Here is a 23,889-nt window from a genome sequence, read left to right on the forward strand (position 1 = left end):
CAGCTCACTGCAACCTCTGCCTCCTGTGTTCAAGCAATTCTCCTTCCTCAGCCTCCCAAGTAGCTGGGATTACAAGCAAGCACCACCTCACTCAGCTAATTTTTGTATTCTTAGTAGAGACAAGGTTTCACCATGTTGGTCAGGCTGGTCTCAAACTCCTGACTTCAAGTGATCCACCCGCCTCGGCCTCCTAAAGTGCTGGGATTACAGGCATGAGCCACTGCGCCCAGCCATATTTTCTCTTCCTTATCTTTTTTATAACATTTTATTTTCTCTATCTTACTTTATTGTAAAAATACAGTACATAATACACATAAAAAATATGTGTTAATTGGCTGTTTATGTTATCATTAAGGCTTCTGGTTAACAGTAGGCTGTTAGTAGCTAAGTTTGGGGGAGTCAAAAGTTATACACAGCTTTTCAACTATATGAGGGGCTGGTACCTCTAATCCCTATGTTGTTCAAGGGTCAACTATATTTAATTATAAGTCTAACTATAAAGTTACAGGAATCAAGAAAGTGTGACATTGGTCTAAGAATAGACGTATAGACCAATGGAGCAGAATACAGTGTCCAGAAATAAACCCTATACATATAAAATCAATTGATTTTCAATCAAAGTGTTGGATATCTAGAACTAGATATCTATATGGAGAAAAAATGAACTTCAAACTCCTACCTCATTCCACCCACAAAAATTAATTTAAGATGGATTATAGAATTAAACATTTAAAAACTATAAGCTTCTAGAAGAAAATATAGAACATCTTTGTTATATTTTTGGGTTAGACAAAGGTTTCTTAAAGAAAAATTTAAAAACATTAAACATAAGAAATAAATTTCACTAAAAACTTGCATTTCTTAAAAATTGGAAACTGTTTGGCTAGTCACAGAGTAAAAAAAAATTGAAAACTCCTATTCATTAAAAAATCACATTTAAGAAGGCATGAGAAGGCAAGTCACACACAGGAAGAAAATATTCACATTTATCTGACAAAGGACTTGTAGCCAGAACATATAAAGAACCCCTACAAGTCAATAATAATAAGACAAATGATGAAATTTTTTATATAGGCAAAAGACTTGAACAGACACTCCATAGAATAAGATAACCATATGGCCAACAAATATGTAAAAATGTGATCAACATCCTAATTCATTAGAGAAATGAAGATTAAAATTACGAAGAGATACTATTTCACATGCTCTAAAATAGCTAAAATGTAAAAGTCTGACAGTATTCAAATGTTGATGAGGATGTGGAACAACTGGAAATTTTTTACATTGCTGATAAGAGTGTGAAATGATACAGCAGTCCCTTTGGAAAACTATTTGGCAATTTTTTCTTTTCTTTTCTTTTCTTTTTTTTTTTTTGAGACGGGAGTCTTGCTGTGTCGCCCAGGCTGGAGTGCAGTGGCGCCATTTCGGCTCACTGCAACCTCCGCCTTCCACATTTGAGCGATTCTCCTGCCTCAGCCTCCTGAGTAGCTATGACTACAGGTGCGCGCCACCGTGGCTGGCTAAAATTTTTTGTATTTTTAGTAGAGGGGGGGTTTCACCGTGTTAGCCGTGATGGTCTCCATCTCCTGACCTCGTGATCCGCCCGCCTCAGCCTCCCAAAGTGCTGGGATTACAGGCTGAGCCACTGCGCCCGGCCAGCAATTTCTTATAAAGCTAAGGGTACCTATCCTGTGACATAACCATTCTGTTCTTAGGAATTTCCTCAAAAGAAATAAAATTATGTTTCCACTAAAGGACTCACATGAATGTTTACAGCAACTTTACTCATATAGCCCAACCCTGGAAGCAACCCCAAAGTTTGTCATCAACAGAGAAATGGACCAGCAAGTTGTGGTATATGCATACAACAGGCTATTACTCTACAATAAAAATCAATACATTACTTATATATATGACAACATGGATGAATCACAAAAACATTGCATGTACCAAAAGAAGCCAGACACACAAAAAGTACATTCTGTAGGATACCATTTATATGAAGTTTAAAACGGGCAAACTGATCTTTGGTGCTAGAAATCAGAGCACTGGTTACTAGGGCACTAGAAATCGACTGGAAAGGGACATGAGAGAATATGTGGAGCAAATGGAAATGTTCTATGTCTTGATTGTGTGGCAGTTATACAGGGAAATGCATTTATTAAAACTCATTGAATTTTACACTTAAGATCTATGAATGTAAGTTTCACCTAGTTTTAAAAAAAGAAGAGATAATCACACCTAAAATACCTAAAACTTGAAAAATATTATATAAGATGAGGAAAAAAAGTTATTTCTGATTACATGCTACTAAAAATAAGCTGCAAATGTGATTCGTAATAGAAGAAGTCATTTTTATATTTAGCACGTAACTTAAAGGTCTAAAGGAGAAGCGAGCTGGGCGCAGAGGCTCACGCCTATAATCCCAGCACTTTGGGAGGCCAAGGAGGGAGGATCACTTAAAGTCAGGAATTCGAGATCCAAGTGGCCACAGGGTGAAACCCTGTCTCTACTAAAAATACAAAAAAAGTTAGCCAGGCGTGGTGGCGCACGCCTGTAATTCCAGCTACTTGGGAGGCTGAGGCAGGAGAATGGCTTGAACCGAGGAGGTGGAGGTTGCAGTGAGCGGAGATCACGACATTGCACTCCAGCCTGGGTGACGGAGCAAGTCTCTGTCTCAAAAATAAATAAATAAATAAATAAATAAATAAATAAATAAATAAATAAAAGTAGAAACCAGACTATTTAGTAGACTGAGAATAGCTATTTCTTATTGAGGGACAAACTTCACCAGATGCTATTGTAAGCATTATTATTTCCTTCATTTTAGGGGTGAGGAAACCAGGGCAAAGAGAAGTTAATTAGCTTCATCCAGGGTATGCTAACTAGGAAGAGGTAGCTGGGATTTGAACTCAGGGACTCTGGTCCAAGAGCCTTAACCTCTATCCTATGCTCCCTCATGCTTGTAAGGGACTTGATGCTTTACTTAGACTTTCCCACAACAGTTTCTTGTCATCCTCGCGATGGTCCCAAGACATAGGCTGGTCCAGGATAATGACCCCCAGCTTACAACTGATGACTCTGAGACCCCAAGGGGTTGGAAGGCCAGCTCCCAGGCCCCCAGCCCATGGGCCGTTGTGCCAGGCTGCACACCTGAGTGGGCCTGGCTCTTTTTCCTGCACGCAGGGGTGCGTGGGCCCTGCTTCCTGGTGCTCCATGGGAGTATCTGGCCTTCAAAAGGAACAGATTGATCTGAAGTGGGGAGAGAAAAAATACAGCAGGACCACCACTCAGAGAGCCGCTGTAGAGGAAGAGCGGGAGAGGAGACGCCAGGACATGGGAGCGTCACGGGAGAGAATGGGACTGTTTGCTGAGCTCTGTACAGCCCAGCCCAGGCAGCACATACAACAAGGCTTTGATGATTTTAAATAACGCGAGGAAATAGCAGCTCCAGGTTTGAGTCACCAGCAGAGTTTTACTCTGTTTCTCAGTTCACACAGGGACAACAGCAATGGCAGGCACTGCTGGGAGACAGGCCAGTGGGCTGGGCCCTGGCAAAATCATGATGTCGTTGAAAACAGTCTCAGGACCTTCTCCTTCCCCTTCAGATGGCCCACCACCTCACCCTCTGCCCTTTTGGGACCCCAGCCCCTCTCCAGTCTTGCTTCCACAGGCTGCTCCCTGAGGGCAGACCATTTTTGCTTTTCCCTTCGCCATCAGGACTCCCCGTCCTGTGTCCAGCTCCTTGGGGGCTCCATTCTCTGCTCCATGCTTTCAAACATTTCCTTACACTGTTCTCTGTGCCTGGATTTCCCGCCTCCTCCTTGCTCCCCAGTCTGTCTGAATATCCAGATTTCTTCTCGTCTTCCAGTGTCAATGCCTGTGCCTCTACAATGCCTCCTTAATCCGTTATGTTGAGAGTCATTGCTCCTTTTTCTGGGTTTTCACTTTATTTACACTTTTTGCATGCCAATGACAAAATTCTGCCTTATATCATCAGCAGAATTTTCCATGTCTGACATATCTCCCTCTGGATTGTAATATGCTCTTAAAGGCATCGTTCAGATTCGAATGGTCTTTGTACAACTCCCCTCTGTGAAGGCCAAATGGCACACAAGCCAGGAGCAAGAAAGCCCTGGTTGCCTGTGGAAATGAATGAACATACATGGGCTGGCAGCCATGTGCCTGCATACCTGACTTTTCTCAGAGGCGTGGCCCTAGCAGGGTAAGCTGTCTGGAAGAGGGAGCTATTTTGTGCAGATGGAACATTTTGTCCCCTTAAATCAAGTCCCATGAAAGGCCAGCATGCCATCCTGCTTCTGAAACAAGCACTGAGCTCGTCTCCATTTAGGAGAAGAGCTGCCGCGTGGATATTTTTAAGTGGTGAATGGAGAAATGGGTATATCTGATACCATGGCGCTTGTTACACTTTGAGCAGACTCTGCTATTCATACTCCATCTATTGACTCAGGGAGGAGTTTATTTCAAACCAAACAGCTCAGCTATCCCAGAAGCAGCTGCCTCAGAAGGAAGGAGGATGCTGTCCTATTTTCCCCATCTAACCTCCTTCTCACTCAATCCACAACAGCCTTTCCATGTAAAGAAGAGGCTATTTTCTTTCAAGCTTTATTCTCCATCTTCTCTGTGGCAAGAAAGGTGATTGGATATTGGGATTTTTAATGGTTTTGTCTGAAAGCCATTTAAAATGAAGCTGGAATGTCAACAAGACTGACGTTGAATGGAGTAGATGTTAAGTGGAAATGAACTTGAAACAAGAGATGGAGTTAGTCATTCCCCTGATCACTTGGAACAGATGATGGAGGTCCCCTGGCTCTGCTCCAGGGAACAGAACAGAACCACTTGAATACTGCCAGCCACTGTTTGTACATACCCTCCTGAAATGGCTCATCCAAAATACTGAAGGACATTTTGTTTTCTTAATAATTTGGCCTTTCCACTGTTTCTATATGATTGATGTGTTTCAGCAAACCTTTTTTAAAAAAGAATAGCTAGAGGTAAATTTAGCTCATCCTGTTTGAAAATATTCACCATCTCTAAATCCCCAGGGCCTAAATCAATGAGGTTTTAGCACATTTCGACACAGAGCCCTGATGTATAAATTCTGCAGTGGCTAATTTCACATATTTTACTTCCTCTCTAACAAAGCTATGGACAAATGCACAAGCAGGGGAGGGTTTGAGCCTTGGTGCTTCCTGTAGATGTGAATCTGACACCATCTTGGAGCAGGGCCCCTCCCCAACCTCTCCCAATCCTCTGCTGGGTTGCTCGGTTTTTCACTCCAAGAGACCCTGGAGGACAGCTATATCTGAGGCTCATTAAAATCTTCTAGGATGAAAAGGTCTTTGATTATTCAGAGCAGCAGGTCTTTAGGTGAAGGCCTTATACACAAACATGCTCACCTGATTCTCAATTTATATTGTGTGTTGCCTGTGGGGAAAATTAAAAACTCAAACCTCAGGCACTTTCCCTCTCCTCCCTTGGTTGCCCGGGGGCTTGCTGTTGAGATATTTCTTGTTGATTGTTTTTTTTTTTATGTCCCTGGCTAGTGCTAAAGATTATTTCTTTCCCATCTTGTTTACTTCACATCTCTTTTCTTTATAGATAGCCTCTGCTTTGCGGCATGGCTTTTTGCTCCTTATCTCAGATGCAGCCAGCCCTTCCCCACTTACCCCCACCCCAAAACACACACACACGAACACACACCCTTTCGGAGTGGATCCACACTCCCCATTTCAGTGGATCTGACATCAACGACCCCTCCATTCCCAGCCCTCCTTGTCAGAGGGGATCTCTGCATTGAACTAGGACTAGCTCCTGAGTCATAAAAGCTGCTGGGACCCTGGAGAGCTCTTACTAAACAGATAAGGCCACCAACGCCAGAGGAGAGAGGTCAATTCCTGGAGGGAACAAGCCTGTTTTGCTGAGCCCCGTTCCTTGCCCAGCCCCTAGACCCATCACAGGGAAGGTTCAGAGGACCTCTGACCCCTCCAGTACCTCCTTGTCCTGGCGCCACTCTAGCCTGGTCTCCCAGGTTTTCTGTAGGGAGAGGAGCACAGTCCGCTCCCCCCATGCCATGGTCTCCAACAGTGACAACCCAAACTAACCCCCAAATAGGAATGGCTTCAACCTGGAGAGAGTCCTTCAATGAAATGGTTTATACTGGTGGATATTTAAAGGTATTTGTCTTTCAGCTGGGTGCGGTGACTCACACCTATAATCCGAGCACTTTGGGAGGCCGAGGTGGGCGATCACTTGCGGCCAGGAGTTCGAGACCGGCCTGACCAACATGGCAAAACCCCATCTCTACTAAAAGTAAAAAAACTAGCTAGGCACGGTGGCGCATGCCTGTAATCCCAGCTACTCGGGAGGCTGAGACACGAGAATCACTTGAACCCAGGAGGCAGAGGTTGCACTGAGCCGAGATTGCACCACCGCACTCCAGCCTGGGTGACAGAGCGAGACTCCATCTCAAGACAAACAAACAAAAAAAGGCATTTGTCTTTCAATTACTAAAAGCAAGCATGGTTACTGGCAAAAAATTCAAATTCACATGTATTTATTTATTTATTTATTTGTCTTTCAGCCAGGTGTGGTGGCTCGCATCAAAGCATGCTGCTTTCCGTACCTTCTCACTCTCCCTCCCCAGGGATAACCACTTTCTTTCTTTTTTATTTTATTTATTTATTTATTTTTGAGACGGAGTTTTGCTCTTGTCGCCTAGGCTAGAGTGTAATGGCGTGATCTCGGCTCACAGCAACCTCCGCCTCCTGGGTTCGAGCGATTGTCCTGCCTCAGCCTCCCAAGTAACTGGGATTACAGATGCCCATCACCATGCCCAGTTATTTTTGTATTTTTAGTGAGATGGGGTTCCTCCATGTTGGTCAGGCTGGTCTCGAACTCCCGACCTCAGGTGATCTGCCCGCCTCGGCCTCCCAAAGTGCTGGAATTACAGGTGTGAGCCACTGCGCCCGGAGGGGGTAACCACTTTCAATGGTTTGAGATGTTTGTCTCTTCATAGAAGAAGTATATACATATAATTTGGGTGTTGGTATTTTTTTTTTTATTAACAGAGTTCTAATATACATGCTGCCTGTTTTCCCTTACTATGGAATTGACAGAGGATAATAAATTATTTCTAAGCAACAAATTTTTCTTTAACTCATCCTATCTCTAGGTTTCTCCTCACAGAAATTACAGTCCCTTCTCTTGTGGTTCCATCCCACCCCTAAAACAGTATGTATCCTCCCTTCTCTGTACCATTACTGTTTCTTGTGCAAAATTGTGCCTTGGAGTATGTACTGAATGGTGTTGCACTGGAGGCCTGGTGCGATGACCCATGCCTGTAATCCCAGCACTTTGGGAGACCAAGGCGGGCGGGTCATTTGAGGTCAAGAGTTCCAGATGAGCCTGGCCAACATGGTGAAACCCTGTCTCTACTGAAAATACAAAAATTAGCTGGGCATGGTGGCAGGCGCCTATAATCCCAGCTACTCAGGAGGCTGAGGCAGGAGAATCACTTGAACCCAGGAGGCAGAGGTTGCAGTCAGCCGAGATCTTGCCACTACACTCCAGCCTGGGGATAGGGCGAGACTCCATCTCAAAAAAAAAAAAAAAAAAAAAAGGTATTTCCCTTGTACTGGTGCCCTGTTGCTTGGCTCCTGGCCTCCCTTCTAGACCATCAGCTCCCTGTGGGTGGGAGCTTGTGCCTTTGTCATTGGTCCATCCTCTATTCCGAGGCCCCAGGACATGGCCTGGAACATCAGAGACTCCAGCGGCTACTTCTCAAAGTGAACTGAATTAGCTGGTGTTTCCCACACATTGGAGCCCCTTCAACCTGCCCTCGATTCTCTCCTGACTTATTTCTCCCCACATCTTGGGCCAGTTCCAACTGGACTAGCAAAGAGGGCAGCTTTCCCTCTGTCCTCCCATCATGCCCTACTGGGTGGCATACGGATGGGGGAGCCTGGGATGATGGGTGTCCATCTCATACACGCTCTACTTCCTGTGCCAGTGGGGAAAGTGGGGGCAGGAATAGAGCCCAGGAGGAAACTGCCAGAGACCGTCTTCTCTGCTAAGGCTGACAGGAAGATGGAAAACCATGACAGTGGTGGAAGGGGAAAGCCCTTGTCCCACAGGGAATAACTCTGGGATCTGACTTGGTTTTGGGGACCTGGTTTGGGCAGGAGCCCCTGGGGTGGCTGCAGAAGGAAGCTGGGCTTCACAGACCCCCATCAGCAGGCAGGGGCTACACCCTCTGTACCAGGTTTCTACTCAGGGCAGCAGGGCCCGGAGTTACCACCAGAGCTGGGGAGGCTGCAGAGGAGGCTGAGAGATCCACGGGGGAAGAGCGTGGTGGAGAATAGCTCCTGGGGTCCTCTTCCACGGCCACTCTGACCAGCCTGGGCCCTCTGTGCCTTAGGATTCCCGTTCCTAACATGGAACTCATGGCCTTTGACCGGCTTCCCTCACGGGACTGCTGAGAGGGTCAGAGAAGAGGCCGCATGGGGACTGGCCTCACCCTGGGAGAACTGTGCAAGCCAGGAGGTCCCATGTTGCATGACAAGTCAAATGCTGTCAGGACGACTCCCAGGATGAGGAGGTCTGAGCCCACGCTGGTGGTATGGACAGGTCTGACCCTAGAATTTATTTCCTCTTTCCCTGCAGGGCAATCCTTCTACTCCCGGGTCCTGGAGAACTGTGAGGATGTGGCTGACTTTGACGAGGTAGGAGGCCCAAGACCACCCCCTCCCTCAGCCCTGAGCCCAGAGGGGAGCAAGCACCCTTCACTGCCTCTTGTGGGCACACACTGGCCCCAAATCCCAGGCGCCAGCCTGCTTTGAGCACCTCACCTCTCAGCTGCTTCCTGAAGGAGGTGGTGAGGAGGGGAACAGCAGCCTTGCCCACCTCGACAGCCCTGCCAGGTCTGGGCCTATTATTCCCTGTGGAGAAAGAGCCCACAGGTGCTGTAGACCTGAATGTGAGCCACCAGCTGAGGGCCCAACAAGGCAGGCGAGTGTTGGGGACATCGCAAAGGCCAATCTGTGTCAGTCCTCAAGGGTTGAAGAGCAGGGCAGCCCCAGGCACTGAGGTGGGAGCCCCGGTCACCAGGGAAACATTGTCAAGCACCCCACCTGAGTCAGGGCGCCATCTCCAGACCTTGAGGGGAAACATGGGGAAGAGAAGACAGTCTGGATTTTCAGCAACAACTCTGGGGGTGCCATGAGAAAAGACGTGAGCTGCTGGTCTATTGACAATGATTTTTCTCAATCCTCACTCCAGCTGGGCTGTTGTCACAATTTTATCAGCAAAGGAGTAGGCGACGCCATCCCACGGGAGTGTCTGGGAGCGGTGAGAGGACTTAACAATGCTTCCCTCTCCCTGCCCGTCCCCTCGGCACCTGGCCTGTCTGGGAGCCCCATCCTTACACACACATACCAGTTCAAGCAGCCCGCGGCCTCCTCGGCCTCCTCACATTCTTTCATCTATTTGTTTGCTGCTTCCAGAATCTATATTCCCCTCTGGCTGCTGTAGTTTCTCCAGGGTTGACTTTGGGGTGAGGACCAGCAGTCATTCATCACCATCTTGGCCAAACTGGAAGCTCCATGGTGACCCTCAAATAGTGTACCCCCCTCGCCTGGGCTTGGCTCTCCTGCTTGGCTCTGTGGGGGCTGGGAAGGGCCTTATGGCAGACTGTACCTCTTGAGGTTGGCTGCTGGCGTTCGGCTGAGCAGCCACCAGGCTGACACTTGGCACCAGCTGTCTCCCTCCCTCTGAAACCGGGCCACATGATGTGGCTGTGTCCATCGACCCAGAGCTGGAGACACGGGGAGCAAAGCCTCGTTCCTCACTCAGGCTCAGACACAGCCATCAACCGTCGCGGCCCAGCACCACGCCCTCCCCAACCACTGTGGGGCGCAGTTGCCACTACCTCCCTGGTACATCCCTACTGCTACGCAAGACAGGTGAATTGCTCATTTAAAGTGAATCACTAGAGCTAGGGAAGTTTCTGTCCTTACCTTCTCCCCCTCCTGGTTGTACAATGACCTCGGTTTCTAAACCCGCCACCATCTTTGTCAAATGGGATTGGTGATGGGTGTGAAGGTCTCTGTAAAATGATTAACAAAATGAAGGGTTATGGTGAGAGTGGAACCATGGCTGCCCACTGAGACAGCAGTCATAGAGGCTTCAGGCTTGCCGCATTATACACCCGGTCTGCTCCCTCCCCTCCCCATTTCCTCAGTCAGGGCACTGGGCTGGCTGGGTGAAGATTCCAGCAGCCTGGCCCAGTTTCCCATAGTCCTACCTCCCTGGGCTTCTGCCCACTAATCCACCAGGCACAGCATCTGACTCCCTCCTCCCAAGACTCCCAGGGGACATGTCAGCCCAGGCATCCAGCCAGGGGGCAACCTGATGCCCCTTCCAAGGGCACTGCCACCCCTTTCCATGCCCAGCGCCCCGGACACCTGAGCCACAGGTATGCATGACATTCAAAGTTAATCACCGTGTCCTTCCTCTTCCCAACTCTACCCAACCCGCCTCAGGGGGAGAGTCTGTCTCTGCTGGCCCTGAACAAGAGGCCACATTCTGAGCATCTAATGAATGCCAGCCTGGGCTTGAGATACTCCAGAGGGAGGAACCTGGGCTCAACACCCCGTGATGATTTGTATGGGAGCTTAGGGATGGGGTAGCCAGAGTCCGTGTGGAGAGACTGGGGCAGGGCAGAAGCCAGGCATTTATGGGAAGAAGCATGTGACTAGGGTCAGAGAGCAGGGCACGCGATGGGGAGAAGTGGCTCCGACCTGGGGAAAGTGCTGCACGCCCACTGGGGAGACAGGCGAGTTTCTGGCTGTCACAATGAGGAACCTGCTGGCATTTAGTGAGGTGGGGAGCAAGGATGTAAAATGACTTGCAACACTCAGGCCATCCCGCACTTCCCACCAGGGAGCCCCGTGGGAAGATGGTGGCAGCCCCAGAAGCAGCCCTGAGCTGCTTCCTGAGCCATGCCCCTTCCACTCAATCTCTGAAATAATCCACAGATGAAATCAGGCTCCGATGGTAACTACCCTTCCCCAGGTGACAGAGCTGGAAGCGGCCAAGCCAGGGCTCTGAATTCTTGCGTAGATGAGACCTAAGCCCTCTCTGGATACAGTGATAGGGCCTGACTCCCACCACCTCTGCAAGGCCCGTGTGGAAGTCTCTCCACGCCCCCTGCCGCCATTTCTCCCTGTGCGAAGTGGCTGCAGCCCTGGCCACCACTGGTCAGCAGTGCACATCCCACGAAGCAGGAAGGCCACCCTCCCATCCCCTGTTCAGGAAGGGCCCGGAGGCCTGGGTCAGCCCAATCCCAAAGATAGCCTGGAACCGTACCCTGGCTTTAACCTCTCTCTCTAGACCCAGTGGGTAAGTCGTAAACTTCCCTGGCATCTCCCTGAAAGAACCTGCCTGCCAGTGGTTCCAGAATATCCTGGGAAAGAGGCCCTTTCAAATCCCCCAAAAGCCTCTTGACTTTCCAGAAAGCCTCTTCTCTCCGCCTGACTCTGCCCAGGGCCTGCAGGAGCCAGCTTAGCGAGACTCAGTGGCCTGGGAGTCATGAGACCTGCACCACAGTCCTTGCTGAGGAACCTCTTTGGGCCTTGCATTCCCCTTCTGTAACAGAGGGATATGCTCCCTGCTCTACCTGCCCCCACGGGACTGTCACAAGGCTAAAAAAAATGAAATGACAGACAAGAAAGCAAATGTCTCTCACAGCTCTACTAGGTAAGGGATTCCAAGCAAGGGAGGGGCCCCTCCTCTGCTCAGGCATGGATGAGAGGGGCTGCAGCAGCTGGGCTTAGGAACCTGAGTGGGGAGGAGGAGGCCATGGAAGAAAGACAATGCTCTCTACAACAATGGGTGGAAACAGAGCCTGGACATGGTGTCTCCTTTCCCAGAGGCTGGAACCTGAGCTCCTACATTTAACCTACAACACCGGAAAAGCTATGGAGAGACAGAGAAAGACCCAGCCTTTGTGCCCTGGGGAAGCAGGAGTAGCCACCTTTAGCCAGTTTGCTTTGGCTCTAACACAGGCCCTGTGTGGACCAGGCCCCAGGGGAGAGGCCAGAGTAACAATAGTACTTGGAGCAATGATAAGAACTGCTGCTGTTTACTGAGCACTTAGTGTGTGGCAAGATGGGTTGAGAGCTTGACACAAGCATTAGACTCTCTAGAACTTGCTGGGCTGGTCACATCCTAGGTGATAAGGAGCCACACCAGGATTTAAACCCAAGTCTATCTGATTCCAGGACCTGTGGTCATTTGCAAAGTAGACAAGATTCAGCCCTGCCCTCAAGGGGCTCAGTCTGGTGGGCAGATGGACCCACTACCAACAAGGAGGGACCCTGGGCCTTCTGAGCCCAGAGGAGGAAGAGGTCACCAGCCTGGGGGATGACAGGGCAGGGGAGTTTGGCATTATCTGCCCCTTTCTGCTTGTCCCTGGAAGTCATGGGCTGTTACCTCCTGGAGGCCAGAAACGCACCTGTCTTGTTCATCATTGGCCTGGCACCCAGCATGGAGCTCAGAAAATGTTGCCGAGTGAAAGAATGAACAAGACAGTGATATTCACTAGGACTGGCACCTGTCACCACAGGCCTGTGCCCAGACCAAGTGGGCTCAGCAGGGCTAGTGGTACATCAAGCCCTTTGCTGTGGCCTGGATAGAAAGGAAGCAGTCAAGGCACAGACGAGATCACCTAAGGGGACTTTAGATCACCTTGATCTCTAAGGTTAGAGATCATCTAGTTTAACCCTCTTGTCTTGCACTTGAAGAAACAGGTCTTAGAATGGGGAAGAGAATTGCCCAAGAAGACCAGCTGAGATCTGAGATCCTACATTTAACTTACAACTCTGAAGAAGCTGGGGAGAGAGACAGAGACAAAGACAGAAACAGAGAGAGAGACAGAGAGAGACTCAGCCTTTGTGTCCTGGGAAAGTGAAAAAGCCACACTAGGGAGACTGAGCCCAGGTCTTTAAGCTCGCAAATCTGTCTCTTTCCCACCATACTCTAAAGCAGCAGTCCCCAACTTTCTGGCACCAGGGACCGGTTTCATGGAAGACAATTTTTCCACAGACTGGGATGGTGGTGGCCGGGGGTGATTTGGGGATGAAACTGTTCCTCTTCAGAACATCAGGCATTAGGTTCTCTTAGGGAGTGCACAGCCTAGATCCCTGGCATGTGCAGTTCACAGGGGGGTTCACATTCCTATCAGAATCAAATGCTGTCCCTGATCTGACATTAGGTGGAACTCAGGCGAGAATACTCGCTCACTCGCCGCTCACCTCTTGCTGTGCGGCTCCGTTCCTAACAGGCCATGGACTGGTACCGGTCCATGGCCCGGGGTTTGGGGACCCCTGCTCTAAAGCTTTGTAGTGCATCTCAATATTTTCCCCCAAACCTACAACCCTGTCCCTTTAAGGATGCTACCTTGCTGATTTAGGATGGTTCCAGGCCCAGTCAGGGGCCAAGCTGGACATAATCCAGGTCATTCTCCAAAGTGCATCAGGGAAACCTTTTCTGCAGAGTCCTAGATCACTGGGGCTGATAGGATGCAGAACCTTGTGCCCTGGCCAGCACCAGCCAGGTCAGGGCTAAGCCTAGACCAGAAAACTGGGTCAGGATTCAGCACTCCCAGGGCTCCTGAGACCGCCCCCGCAACAGAGGCCCTCTTTCCCTCCCTATCTGTACTACCTACCGTCTTGCTTCTGTCAACAGTCTTATCCCAGGCTGCTATTCCGGGTCAGTGTCTGTCTCCAGAACTATCCAGTACTATCCCCAGGACTGAGAAACAACCTGCATCCCTGTGCTCTGCACAGCGTCATGCACAGAGCCTGGCACACAGCAAGTACTCGGCAAATGTTCGCCCCCAGCATGGGGCTTGCTGGCTCGTGACATCTTGAGTGACTATGTTTGGCTTAACTGCCCAGCAGTACCAGGCTTCAGGAGAGGGTTCAGTGTAGTGGATTAAGCCCTAAGGCAGAACTCCAGACTAAGCATTCTGAGACTTGAATTTGAATCTTGCCTCTGCCACCAAGCAGCCTTGTGCCCCTGGGCAACTCTCGCCTCTCTGCTTTCCCACTTGTAAAAGGAGCACATCTTTGCCATGTTGCTGTGAGTTTGGTTATGGGTAAAAGGTGCTCTGGAAGTACTAAGTGCTACCCAGATGAAATTCTTCCTTCAGAAGCCCTTTTCCTTCAATTTTTTTTTTTTTTTTTTTTTTTTTTTTGAGGCGGAGTCTTGCTCTGTCACCCAGGCTGGAGTGCAGTGGCGCCATCTTGGCTCACTGCAACCTCTGCCTTCTGGGTTCAAGCGATTCTCCTGCCTCAGCCTCCCAAGTAGCTGATATTACAGATATGCACCACCCACCCGGCTAATTTTTGTATTTTAGTAGAGGCAGGGTTTTACCACGTTGGCCAGGCTAGTCTCAAACTCCTGACCTCAAATGATCTGCCCACCTCGGCCTCCCAAAATGCTGGGATTGCAGGTATGAGCCACTGCACCCAGCCCCCTTTCCTTCAATCTAGTAGCTCATAAATTCAATGGCAGAGTCAGGAGAGGAGTGTGGCTCCCAAACCCTCAAAGTCCTCATCTCGTCTTGCTGTGTTCTCAGCATGTCACCCCAAATGGAGGAAAGGACATAACCACAAAAATGAGGAGACAATGAAAACTGGAATTAGGAAGAGAAGAAGCAGTGAAAGAGACATGTGAAATCCACAGGCCGAGGCAGAAAAGGAAAGTGATGGGGGCAAGGGGGAGGGAGGTGGCATGACAGGGAGACGGGACAGCTGCAGACCTGCACAGAGTTCCCACTGGGAAAATCTAAACCAAAAGCGTTCTGCAGTGCTGTGTCGCTTATGACTGCTGTCACCTGTGAGATCTTCTCTCAATAGCCCTCTAAGGTAGATATTGTCACCCCCCATTTCACAGATGGGGAAGCTGAGGCACAGCTAGTGAGTGGCAGAGCCAGGGCTAGAACTCAAGTCTCCTGACTCAAACTTAGAGTTCCTACAACACCACGGAGACTCCCAGTCTACATGAGATACAAGCCTCAATGTTGTCAGAAGAACAAAAAGAAGCAAAGGGTGGGCATGTCCTTTGGAGCTCTATAAGGTACCCAGAACTCACAGACGCTGCCTGAGCAAAATAAGGTGTCAGCAATGGGAGATGGGGCTGGCAATGCTGTCTGGGCACAGCAAGGGGGTCTCTGGGTGCTGGGAAAGGGAATCCCCACCTCTTTCAGGGAGCTGTGGAGGAGCCATTGAAAAGTTTTAACAAAGGAGAGATGATAAGAGAGGAAAATTCAACCCAAAAAGTCTCCTTCTTACAGCCCATGCCTCTGCTTGTAGGGAGGCCAAATGGGAGAAACCCCCAGTCCCAGACCCTGAGTCACTTCCCTCTAACCGGGAGGCCCATCACCCTCCGAGGCCCCACACTGATGCCAGGACCACACCTAGAGGTGCCGGCTTGACCCGTCTCTAGGCCTGGGCCTTGGGATTTTTAAAAGCTTCTGGAATGGATTCCAATTCCAGTTCTTCCAGATGAAGAACCCCTAAGAGAGACAGAGGGAGACAGAGACAAAGGAAGAGATAGAGACAGAGAGAGAAACTGATGAAAGAGAAAATGGATGTGGTGAGGAGAAGAAAGCACAGGAACGACGCGGGAGGGAAGGAAAAGAGAAATGAGGGGAAAGCCTCTTGTGGGTGGAAAATGTGGGAGGGAGACAGGGGAGGAAAGAGAGGTATCTGTAAAGCACGGAGCAAGTCAGAGACTGAAGAAGCTGCTGTGATTCAGTGAGGACCCTGTCTTCTCCCTCGCCCAGAAAGCCTCCAGGAAGAACTTTCCCCTCTGACGTCTTCAGGGACTGCCCAGACCTGGCTGATGAGTTCCTGAAAGGGCACCTGAGCCACACACCTACACACGCTTCCCTGATTATTCTCATCTGCAGTCAGGGGCCCTTCTGGAAGCCCCCTCTCTCCTGGACCCTCCCTGACACCCAACTCTCACTCAACAAACTGGTCCTTGCCCCCCAGCCAGGCAGTCTCCCTCCCCAGGTCCCTTAGCCTCAGCCTCCGGCCACCATTCAACACCCGCCATCCATTTCACAGGGCCATCTCCAAGGTCATGTCCTTTATTCCTGATCTTTCTCTCCTTCCAATGCCAAAATCCCACCCACAGACCCTCAGGGGGTTGAATCACTCCTCCCCGCTTCATCACCAGTAAACCGAATCTCGGCGGCTCCTGCGGCCCCCCACTCCCACACAGCACTGTGACTGATGAGCTGGGCCTTCCTGGGCTGCTTTATTTCCCTGCAGCCCCATAAAAGCAGCTTCATTAAGAAAACCACACACTGCTGAGCTGCCAGAGGCATCCAGAAGCTGGAGCCGCAGCCGCTGAATGAGGCCTGTGGGCTGGGCTGCCTCCACTTCCTGGGACCCTCAGCCCACCCTTCTGCCCTGTGCCCACCTCGCCTTTAAAGCCCTCCCTAGGCCCTGCTCAGAACCCTCCCCACTCCACCCTGCAGACCCCCTCCCCCTCCTCTGCTTCTTCCTCCCTCTTATGCCAAGGCCGGGTCCTCCCTGGGACTTAGCCAGTCCTGAAGGGAGATGTCACAAAGGCTGTTTTCCTGAAACAGGCTCTGCCCACACTGGGCAGTGACCTGCGGGCTGGCCCAGTGTGCCCAAGCCCTCTGAGTCCCCAGGCTGGGAGAAGGAATCTCAGCTTTGGAAATGGCAAACATGCAGGGTGGGCTCTCAGAAGCCTCCTTCCCAGGGCCTGCTCAGCCACCAACGGAGTGTCTGAATCACGCAGCTGCTCTGGGGCCAAGTTCCTTGTTTATAGAGCACAGAAGCCACTACCTGCCTCTCGGGCCATCGGAAAGACTAAATGAATGAATGCACATAGAGCATTCAGACCCTTGCATAAGAAAAAGTTCCCCAGAAATGGCAGCTATTATTACTATTATTATTTATTATTGGCCTATTGAGCAGTCTGAATTTGGTAGGGTATAAAAATGGAGCTAAAAAATAAAAAGTCACTTGTCTTCCACCCGATCTGTCAAAATCCTCCCTGACACGGTCTCTCCACAGCGTCTTGAGCAGACCTCAGCGCTGTCTGGTCCTGTCCAGAAGGGCTTCCTACTCCAGTCTGGCATCCTATTCACCCCTGGCCATCCCCCTTCCCTCATGCTTGTGGCTCAGGACGTGGAGTGGGACAGGGACCCCTGCTGAGGCCCTCCACATCCTCCCCTGGTGGGCAGCCCATGGAAAAAGTGTCATTAGATCACTCGACCCCACTTGGCCAATGGAGCGCAACTCGAAGACTTGCCACAGCCAACAGGCTGGGCTCCTTGCCCTGCAGTGCTCCATGGGCCTCCTGCCAGTCCACGCCCTACAGATGCCACTGGGGATTTGCATGCCATGCTGCCCTTCTTGCCGGTACCTAATCGCCATGAGCTGTTTCCCCAAGAAGCACCACAAAAACACTACACCCAGGACAGAATTCTTCCCACTTTTCCCTTGCCCAGTCTTCTGTCCCATCCCAGGAAGGTGGGCTGGGTGATGGTTGGAGGTAACAGGGCCTTTGAGGAAGCCCTGGGAAGATGTCTGGCTCTGCCCATTGGCAGCTTTTTACAGAATGGGGCACTAGGCCACTTTAGCCTCTCTTTTGAGCCCTTGTTGCCATTTCTAGGGCACCAGGAAAAATCCCAATCAAATTCCTACTCATCACTAACATTAAGTTAGGGAGGAAGCAACACAGAAGTGGTAAGGGTGAATCCAGAAACAGTGAGCTGGGGACAGGCTGTGGGCCTGACCCCAGGAACACTAATCAGCTCAAACCTGTCCCTGATGTTACCATTGGCAGAGGAGTGGTCTGAACTCAACATAGGAGTCTGGGGCAGAGCTCGCACCAGTCAGGGTGATCCTGATGGGAGAGAGCTGGAAGCTCACAGCTCCATTCAGCACCCGCCAAAAACCAGGCTCACACCTACGATCCTTGCTGTCTCCCTGGGGCCCGACCACCACCCTGGTTGCACCGCCTTCTCCCAAGCCCCCTCAGGAACTAGGAGGCCATGGAAGCAGCACTGTGTAGGGAGTCAAAAGTCCTGGTAGGTCCAGACTCTTCACCTACCACATGACCTTGGGCAGGTCCTCCAACATCTCTGAGCACCATCTTTGAAAGAGGAGTGGGCACCAATGCCGGCTCTGCAAGGTGGTCGTTGGAACTAAATGAGATTCCAGGTGTCAATGCTTTGTCCCTGGGGAGCACTGGGCCCAAGTGAGGGGCCATTCTGGCTGTTGGAGACCCCCAACAGAGATTCCCCTCCCACGCCCCAAGGCTCCTACCTGTTATTGCCACCAAAGCCACAGTTGTTCCTCTCTCCCCAGACGTTTCGGTGGCCAGTGGCCAGCAGCATTGACAGAAATGAGATGCTGGAGATTCAGGTTTTCAACTACAGCAAAGTCTTCAGCAACAAGTAAGTGTGGGCTAGGCCTGGAGGGGCTGGGAGGCTGCCCTTCTCCTTGGGCTACCGTATGTTTGGGGCTGAAAAGAGGGACCTACACTCCCAACCTGCCCTGGATTGATCTTCAAAGACCAAAGAAGTCTTGGGCTGGTCTTTGATCCCCATTTTGCTCCCTCATCTTGTCGTCAGAATCCCCCAGTCCTCCCAGCTGCTGTCAGCCAAGAACATTCCACCCTCCTATCACCCCTTCTGTCTCCAACCCCATCAAAGCTTCCTGTCCCTTTATTTAAGTCTCCCTCAATGCTATGCTGGGGTACAGTTACCCACTGGAGAGGTGAAAGGTGGAGGGGCTGAAGATCTCCTCCAAGAAACACTCTGTAGCCCTGAGGACAGGCTTGACAGTTTGGGGTGGTGGTTTAGGAGTCAGGCAAGCCTGATCTCAGACACTCAGGTCAGTCATCTACTGTGTGACCCTGGAAAAGTTACATAACCTCTCTGATTTCAATGTGCTCATGTGTGAAAAAGACAAGTATTTACCTCAAAGGGCAGCTGTGAGAATTAAATGAGATAGATGTTCACTCACTCATTCAACAAATGTTTACTAAGCGCCGATTGTGTATCAGGTACTGAACTAGGTGCTGCAGAGGGCGGGTTGCCTACCCTCATGGAGCTTGCACTCTGCAAGTGAAGTACACCTGCCGTACGATCATTATCACTATGAGGTGTTCAATAAAAGTAGTTGCTGTCCTTCTTTCTGGGTCACAAGAAGAATTCAGAAGGATTTGAACAGGCTGGAACAGTGGCTAAGTACTATCTTGGATTCAAAAATGACAGCCAGGTGTGGCACACACCTGTAGTCCTAGGTACTTGGGCAGATAAGGTAGGAGGATCATTTGAACCCAGGAATTTGAGGCTAGCCTGGGCAACATAGTGAGATCCCATCTCTTTTAAAAAAGTCGGTCGCTCTTATACAAGCTGGAGGTCATGGCTTAACTATAACATGTCCAAAAGATGTGGAGGTGTTAGCTCACTGAGGACTCAGAATAACTCAACAGTGGGAGGAGAGTACAAAGAAAAGAAGAGTAGGCTTCATTCTAAATCATACTAATAGAATTAAAGCACTTTTGATCTAAGCAGGAGAGACAAGGAGTCCACTGCTCTGATACTGGTGGCAGAGAATTCCTGCGGGCACCACCCTATAGTTGCCAGGAGGAAAGGGACTTTAAGTGTTAACTTATGACAAATAGATGAGAGCATGAAAGGGAAAATCATAGAGGTCATATTCATCCATTCATCAATCCATTGATTCATTCATCCATCCATCCATCTATCCTTCCTGTTATTCATCCATCTGTCTATCCATTTGTCTATCCATCAGTTGATTCATCCATCCATCCTTTCTTTCATCCATCCTTCCATCCTTTCATTCATCCATTCATCAATCCATCTCTCCATCCATTTATCAATTCATTTATGCACCCGTTTATCCATATATCAATTCATCCATCCATCCTTTCATCCATCCTATCCATCCATTCATCCATCCATCCATCCATCCATTCACCCATCCTTCCTCCCATCCATTCTTTCATCAATCCATCATTCCATCTTTCCATCCATTCATCCACCACTCATCCTTTCATCCTTTCATTCATCCTTCCATCCACTCATCCATCCATTCATTCATCCTTCCATCTTTTTTTCTTTTTTTGAGACGGAGTCTTGCTCTGTGGCCCACAGTGGAGTGCAGTGGCCTGATCTCAGCTCACTGCAACCTCTGCCTCCCTGGTTCAAGCTATTATCCTGCCTCAGCCTCCTGAGTAGCTGGGATTATAGGTGCCCGCCACCATGCCCAGCTAATTTTTGTATTTTAGTGGAAATGGGGTTTCACCACGTTGGCCAGGTTGGTGTCGAACTCCTGACCTCAAGTGATCCACCCACCTCAGCCTCCCAAATGCTGGGATTACAGGCATGAGCCACCACTCCTGGCCCATCCTTCCATCTTTCCAGTCACCAATCCATCTGTCTATCCATTCTTTCATTCTTTCATCCATCCTGCCATCCATCATCCTTCCTTCCATCCATTCATCCATCCTTTCATTCTTCCATCCATTCATCCATCTATCCACCCATCTTTTCATCCAACCTTGCAGTCACTCATCAAACATATAGTGAACAAATGCTTTCTGCCAGTCAGACACTATGCTAGTCACTGGAGATACTGAGATGAGGGATTTAGGCACAGTCCCTGCCACTACCCTCCCAGAAAGTTTTTTGCCACAGGAAGAGGAAAGAAAGGTGTGTACCTAGAGGCAGGATGAGGGACAGGCTGCTGGAAGACAGCAGACCACTGAAAGATAGCCAGCACTCTCCAGCCAATGTGGCACTCTCACATTAGCTGGAGAGTGCTGGCTTAGGAGGCAGTGAGCTCCTTGCCACTGGGAGAGGGTGAGCAAAGAGTGGGCCACGTTGTAGAGGGGATTTCTGAGTCAGGAAAGACCCGACCACATGGGCTCCAAGGAGTCTCTGATTCTGTGGCTTTTATTAGGAGCTTTCAAAATCTCAGCTGAGTATGGAGCAAGGGCATTTCAGGCCTGCTAGCAGGGCCACAGGGAGGATGTTTAGGGCACAAAGGCCTTCCCTTTGCCTCTCATGGCATCACACCATTCAGGCAGCTGCCTTTGGCACCCACAAGCAAGGTTGGTGAGACACTCCCCACTAGGGGGCCCCAAGGTGAAGCACAGCCTTCTTCCCTGGGGTGAGATACTATGAGGGTTTGTGACCTATGAGGACAGGAGAAACAGGAACAGGTGGAAGGCTCACACACAGGCCAAGTGGGTGTGAAAGAGGAAACAGAATCGGAAGTCAAGCACCAGGGAGGGCACCTGAGAGCCCCTGCAGGAACCCAACTGTAGGTGCCAAAGCATCCAGGAGCCTTACAGCTTGGCCAGTACAACCCTCGCTGTGCAGAAGGGGAAACCGAGTCTCAGAGGGGCTCCTGAGATCACAGGGGTAGACAATGGTAGAGCCAGGGCTAGAATGTATGTCTGTTACCTCCTCTTCCTAATCCAACTCCCAGAAACCAAAATATCTGAGCAGTGATGGTGGAAACCGAGGGCATGGAAGACATTGTTAAATAATTTACAATGAAAGCTGCCAGCCTAACCACTGAAATGCTGGAAACCCTTGAGCCCATCAAAAGACTGCTACGAACAAATCAGATGTATTTGGGAGATTGGGAAATTGACTACCATGCAGTGAATATGTTGAAAGTTCCAGCTTCTATTAGGTATTTTCGTTTTTGTTTTGTTCGGAGATGGAGTCTCACTCTATCCCCCAAGCTGGAGTGCAGTGGCGTGATCTCGGCTCATTGCAATCTCTGCCTCCCTGGTTCAAGCGATTCTCCTGTCTCAGCCTCCCGAGTAGCTGGGACTACAGGTGCACGCCACCATGCCTGGCTAATTTTTGTATTTTTAGTAGAGACAGGGTTTTTGCCATGTTGGCCAGGCTGGTCTCAAACTTGGTTTCAGGTGATCCACTTGCCTCGGCCTCCCAAAGTGCTGGTATTACAGGTGCCAGCCACCAAACCCAGCCTGTATTAGGTGTTCTTAAGTGCCAATAAGAAGGAAGACAGAAAGGGAGATAGTTCCTATCCTAGCTCTCCTCTTCTTCTTCCCTCCCTGCCCCCATCCAAGAGAAGGCAGGAAACCCCACAAGGGGAGGCCCAGACCCGGTGAGAGAGGTTCTGCCATTTCTGTGGAAGCCTAGAGAATGCCTAGGGCACTGTTGGCTGCGGAGCGGTGATGGGAAAGAAGAGGTCCCCTCGTGGAGAGCACAGGCCCAGGCTGACACAGGTCAGCTTGTGGGGGTCAGAGTGGGAGAAAGGTGTTTGGAATGATATGACATTCAAGTCTCCCCATCCTGGCATTTGCCTTGGCCAGGCCAGGGGAGCAATAAGGCCACTGCCCTCAACCCCCACATGGCCCAGCTCAGACCCCAGGCTCCTTCTCATGGGGCGGCTGAGTGGAGGGGGTCTTTGGGTCTGCACTGGGCTTAGCAATGAGCAAAGCCATGGCCACTGCTAGGGACAGTGCCTGGCACATAGCAGGTCGCTGATTATTTTGTGAAATAAAAGAATGAGTAAATGCCCCCGTGGTGTTAGGGGTATACCCTCTGTATACCCCAGGGAGTGGGAGAGCCTTTGAGAGGGAATCAGAGTGGCCCTTCTTTTCTGAAGGACTGAGGGCACTCAAGGGTGACACTCAGCATCACATGACTGATGGACTTGCGGAAACTGAGTTAAAGGAGGCATGGAGGAGCTGCCTGGGAGAGTGGGGCCCAGCACGAGAAATGAGCCTGATCCCATCACTGCCATCTCAGACAGAGGGATTTGTCCTAGAAGCCGAGAGCAGCTTGGAAACTGGCCCCTCACCCAGTGGTTCTAGAGGCTGCCAGGAGGCAGACATGGTATGAAGAAACCAGGAGACCTCCAGGTCTGCTCGGCCCCATCTGGAACAAAGACCTGTGTCCAGGAATCTTGGGCTTCCCCATAGGAAAGAAATGTTGGGTTCAGAAGATTTTGTGCATCCAGCTCTGCCTGTCTGGGACCTCTGAGGGGCCATGGCCTGGCCTCCAGCCTCCTGCCTGCTGAGAATGCCAGGGGCCCTGAATAATTCAGGAGCCAGGAGAGCAGGAGAGGCCTTGAAGGGCCCAGGACACCTGACACGGGCTCCCAGGGGAAAGTGATGAATTATTGACAGGATTCTGGTGCCCAGTTGCCGCTCTATTGTGGTCAGTCTGTGGGCCCACCTGGGCTGGAGGCCTCTTCCTGCCAGCTAATTATGTGGGGATCCTAGCTCTGCCCAGCTGCCCAGCCCCTCGTGGAGCCAGTCTCCTGTGAGGGGCACCCTCTTTGCCATGGTGACCCGGATGGCCATGTAAGGCAAGTAGTCAGAGGACATGGAGTTAGCCCCAGCTCCTTTGCCTAACAGCCCCAGGGAAACTGAGGCCCAGAGAGGCCTCTTGTCCAGGGTCACGCAGCAGATTCAGGACAGTCAGGTCTTCACCCCAGGCCTTCTGACGCCCGGGCCAGTGCTCCTTCCCACAGAACACATGGACTCACAACTCCATTCCCAGGGAAGTGACTTGGCTGTCTAAGGGGCATATGAACCCACCCTTCCTCAGTTGTCCTGGGCCCCACTCTCCCAGGCAGCTCCTCCATGCTGACCCATGCAGAGGATCAAGACCCTACTATGTGTGCAGCCAGGATGCACAAAGGCCAGCTGCGGCAAGCAGGGTCGCCTCTGGGGTCACCACAAGGGCTAGAGCCAGGGGCTTCCCTACCTCTTCCTGTCCCAGCTTCTTCCCAGAGAATA

At 50.4% G+C, this 23,889-nt stretch overlaps 1 protein-coding gene across 1 annotated transcript in view; it reads left to right on the forward strand.

Moving 5' to 3' along the window:
* The window catches only part of OTOF (otoferlin), a 103,224-nt gene that overhangs the window by 12,890 nt on the left and 66,445 nt on the right, over nt 1-23,889 (forward strand). Inside the window, exons 2-3 of the mRNA XM_050753866.1 lie at nt 8,686-8,744; nt 18,438-18,526. Coding sequence (XP_050609823.1) covers nt 8,686-8,744; nt 18,438-18,526 — 148 coding nt within the window. The remainder of the gene's footprint in view (nt 1-8,685; nt 8,745-18,437; nt 18,527-23,889) is intronic.

Source organism: Macaca thibetana, chromosome 13 (genome assembly GCF_024542745.1).
Source record: "Macaca thibetana thibetana isolate TM-01 chromosome 13, ASM2454274v1, whole genome shotgun sequence".
Classification (NCBI taxonomy): domain Eukaryota; kingdom Metazoa; phylum Chordata; class Mammalia; order Primates; family Cercopithecidae; genus Macaca; species Macaca thibetana.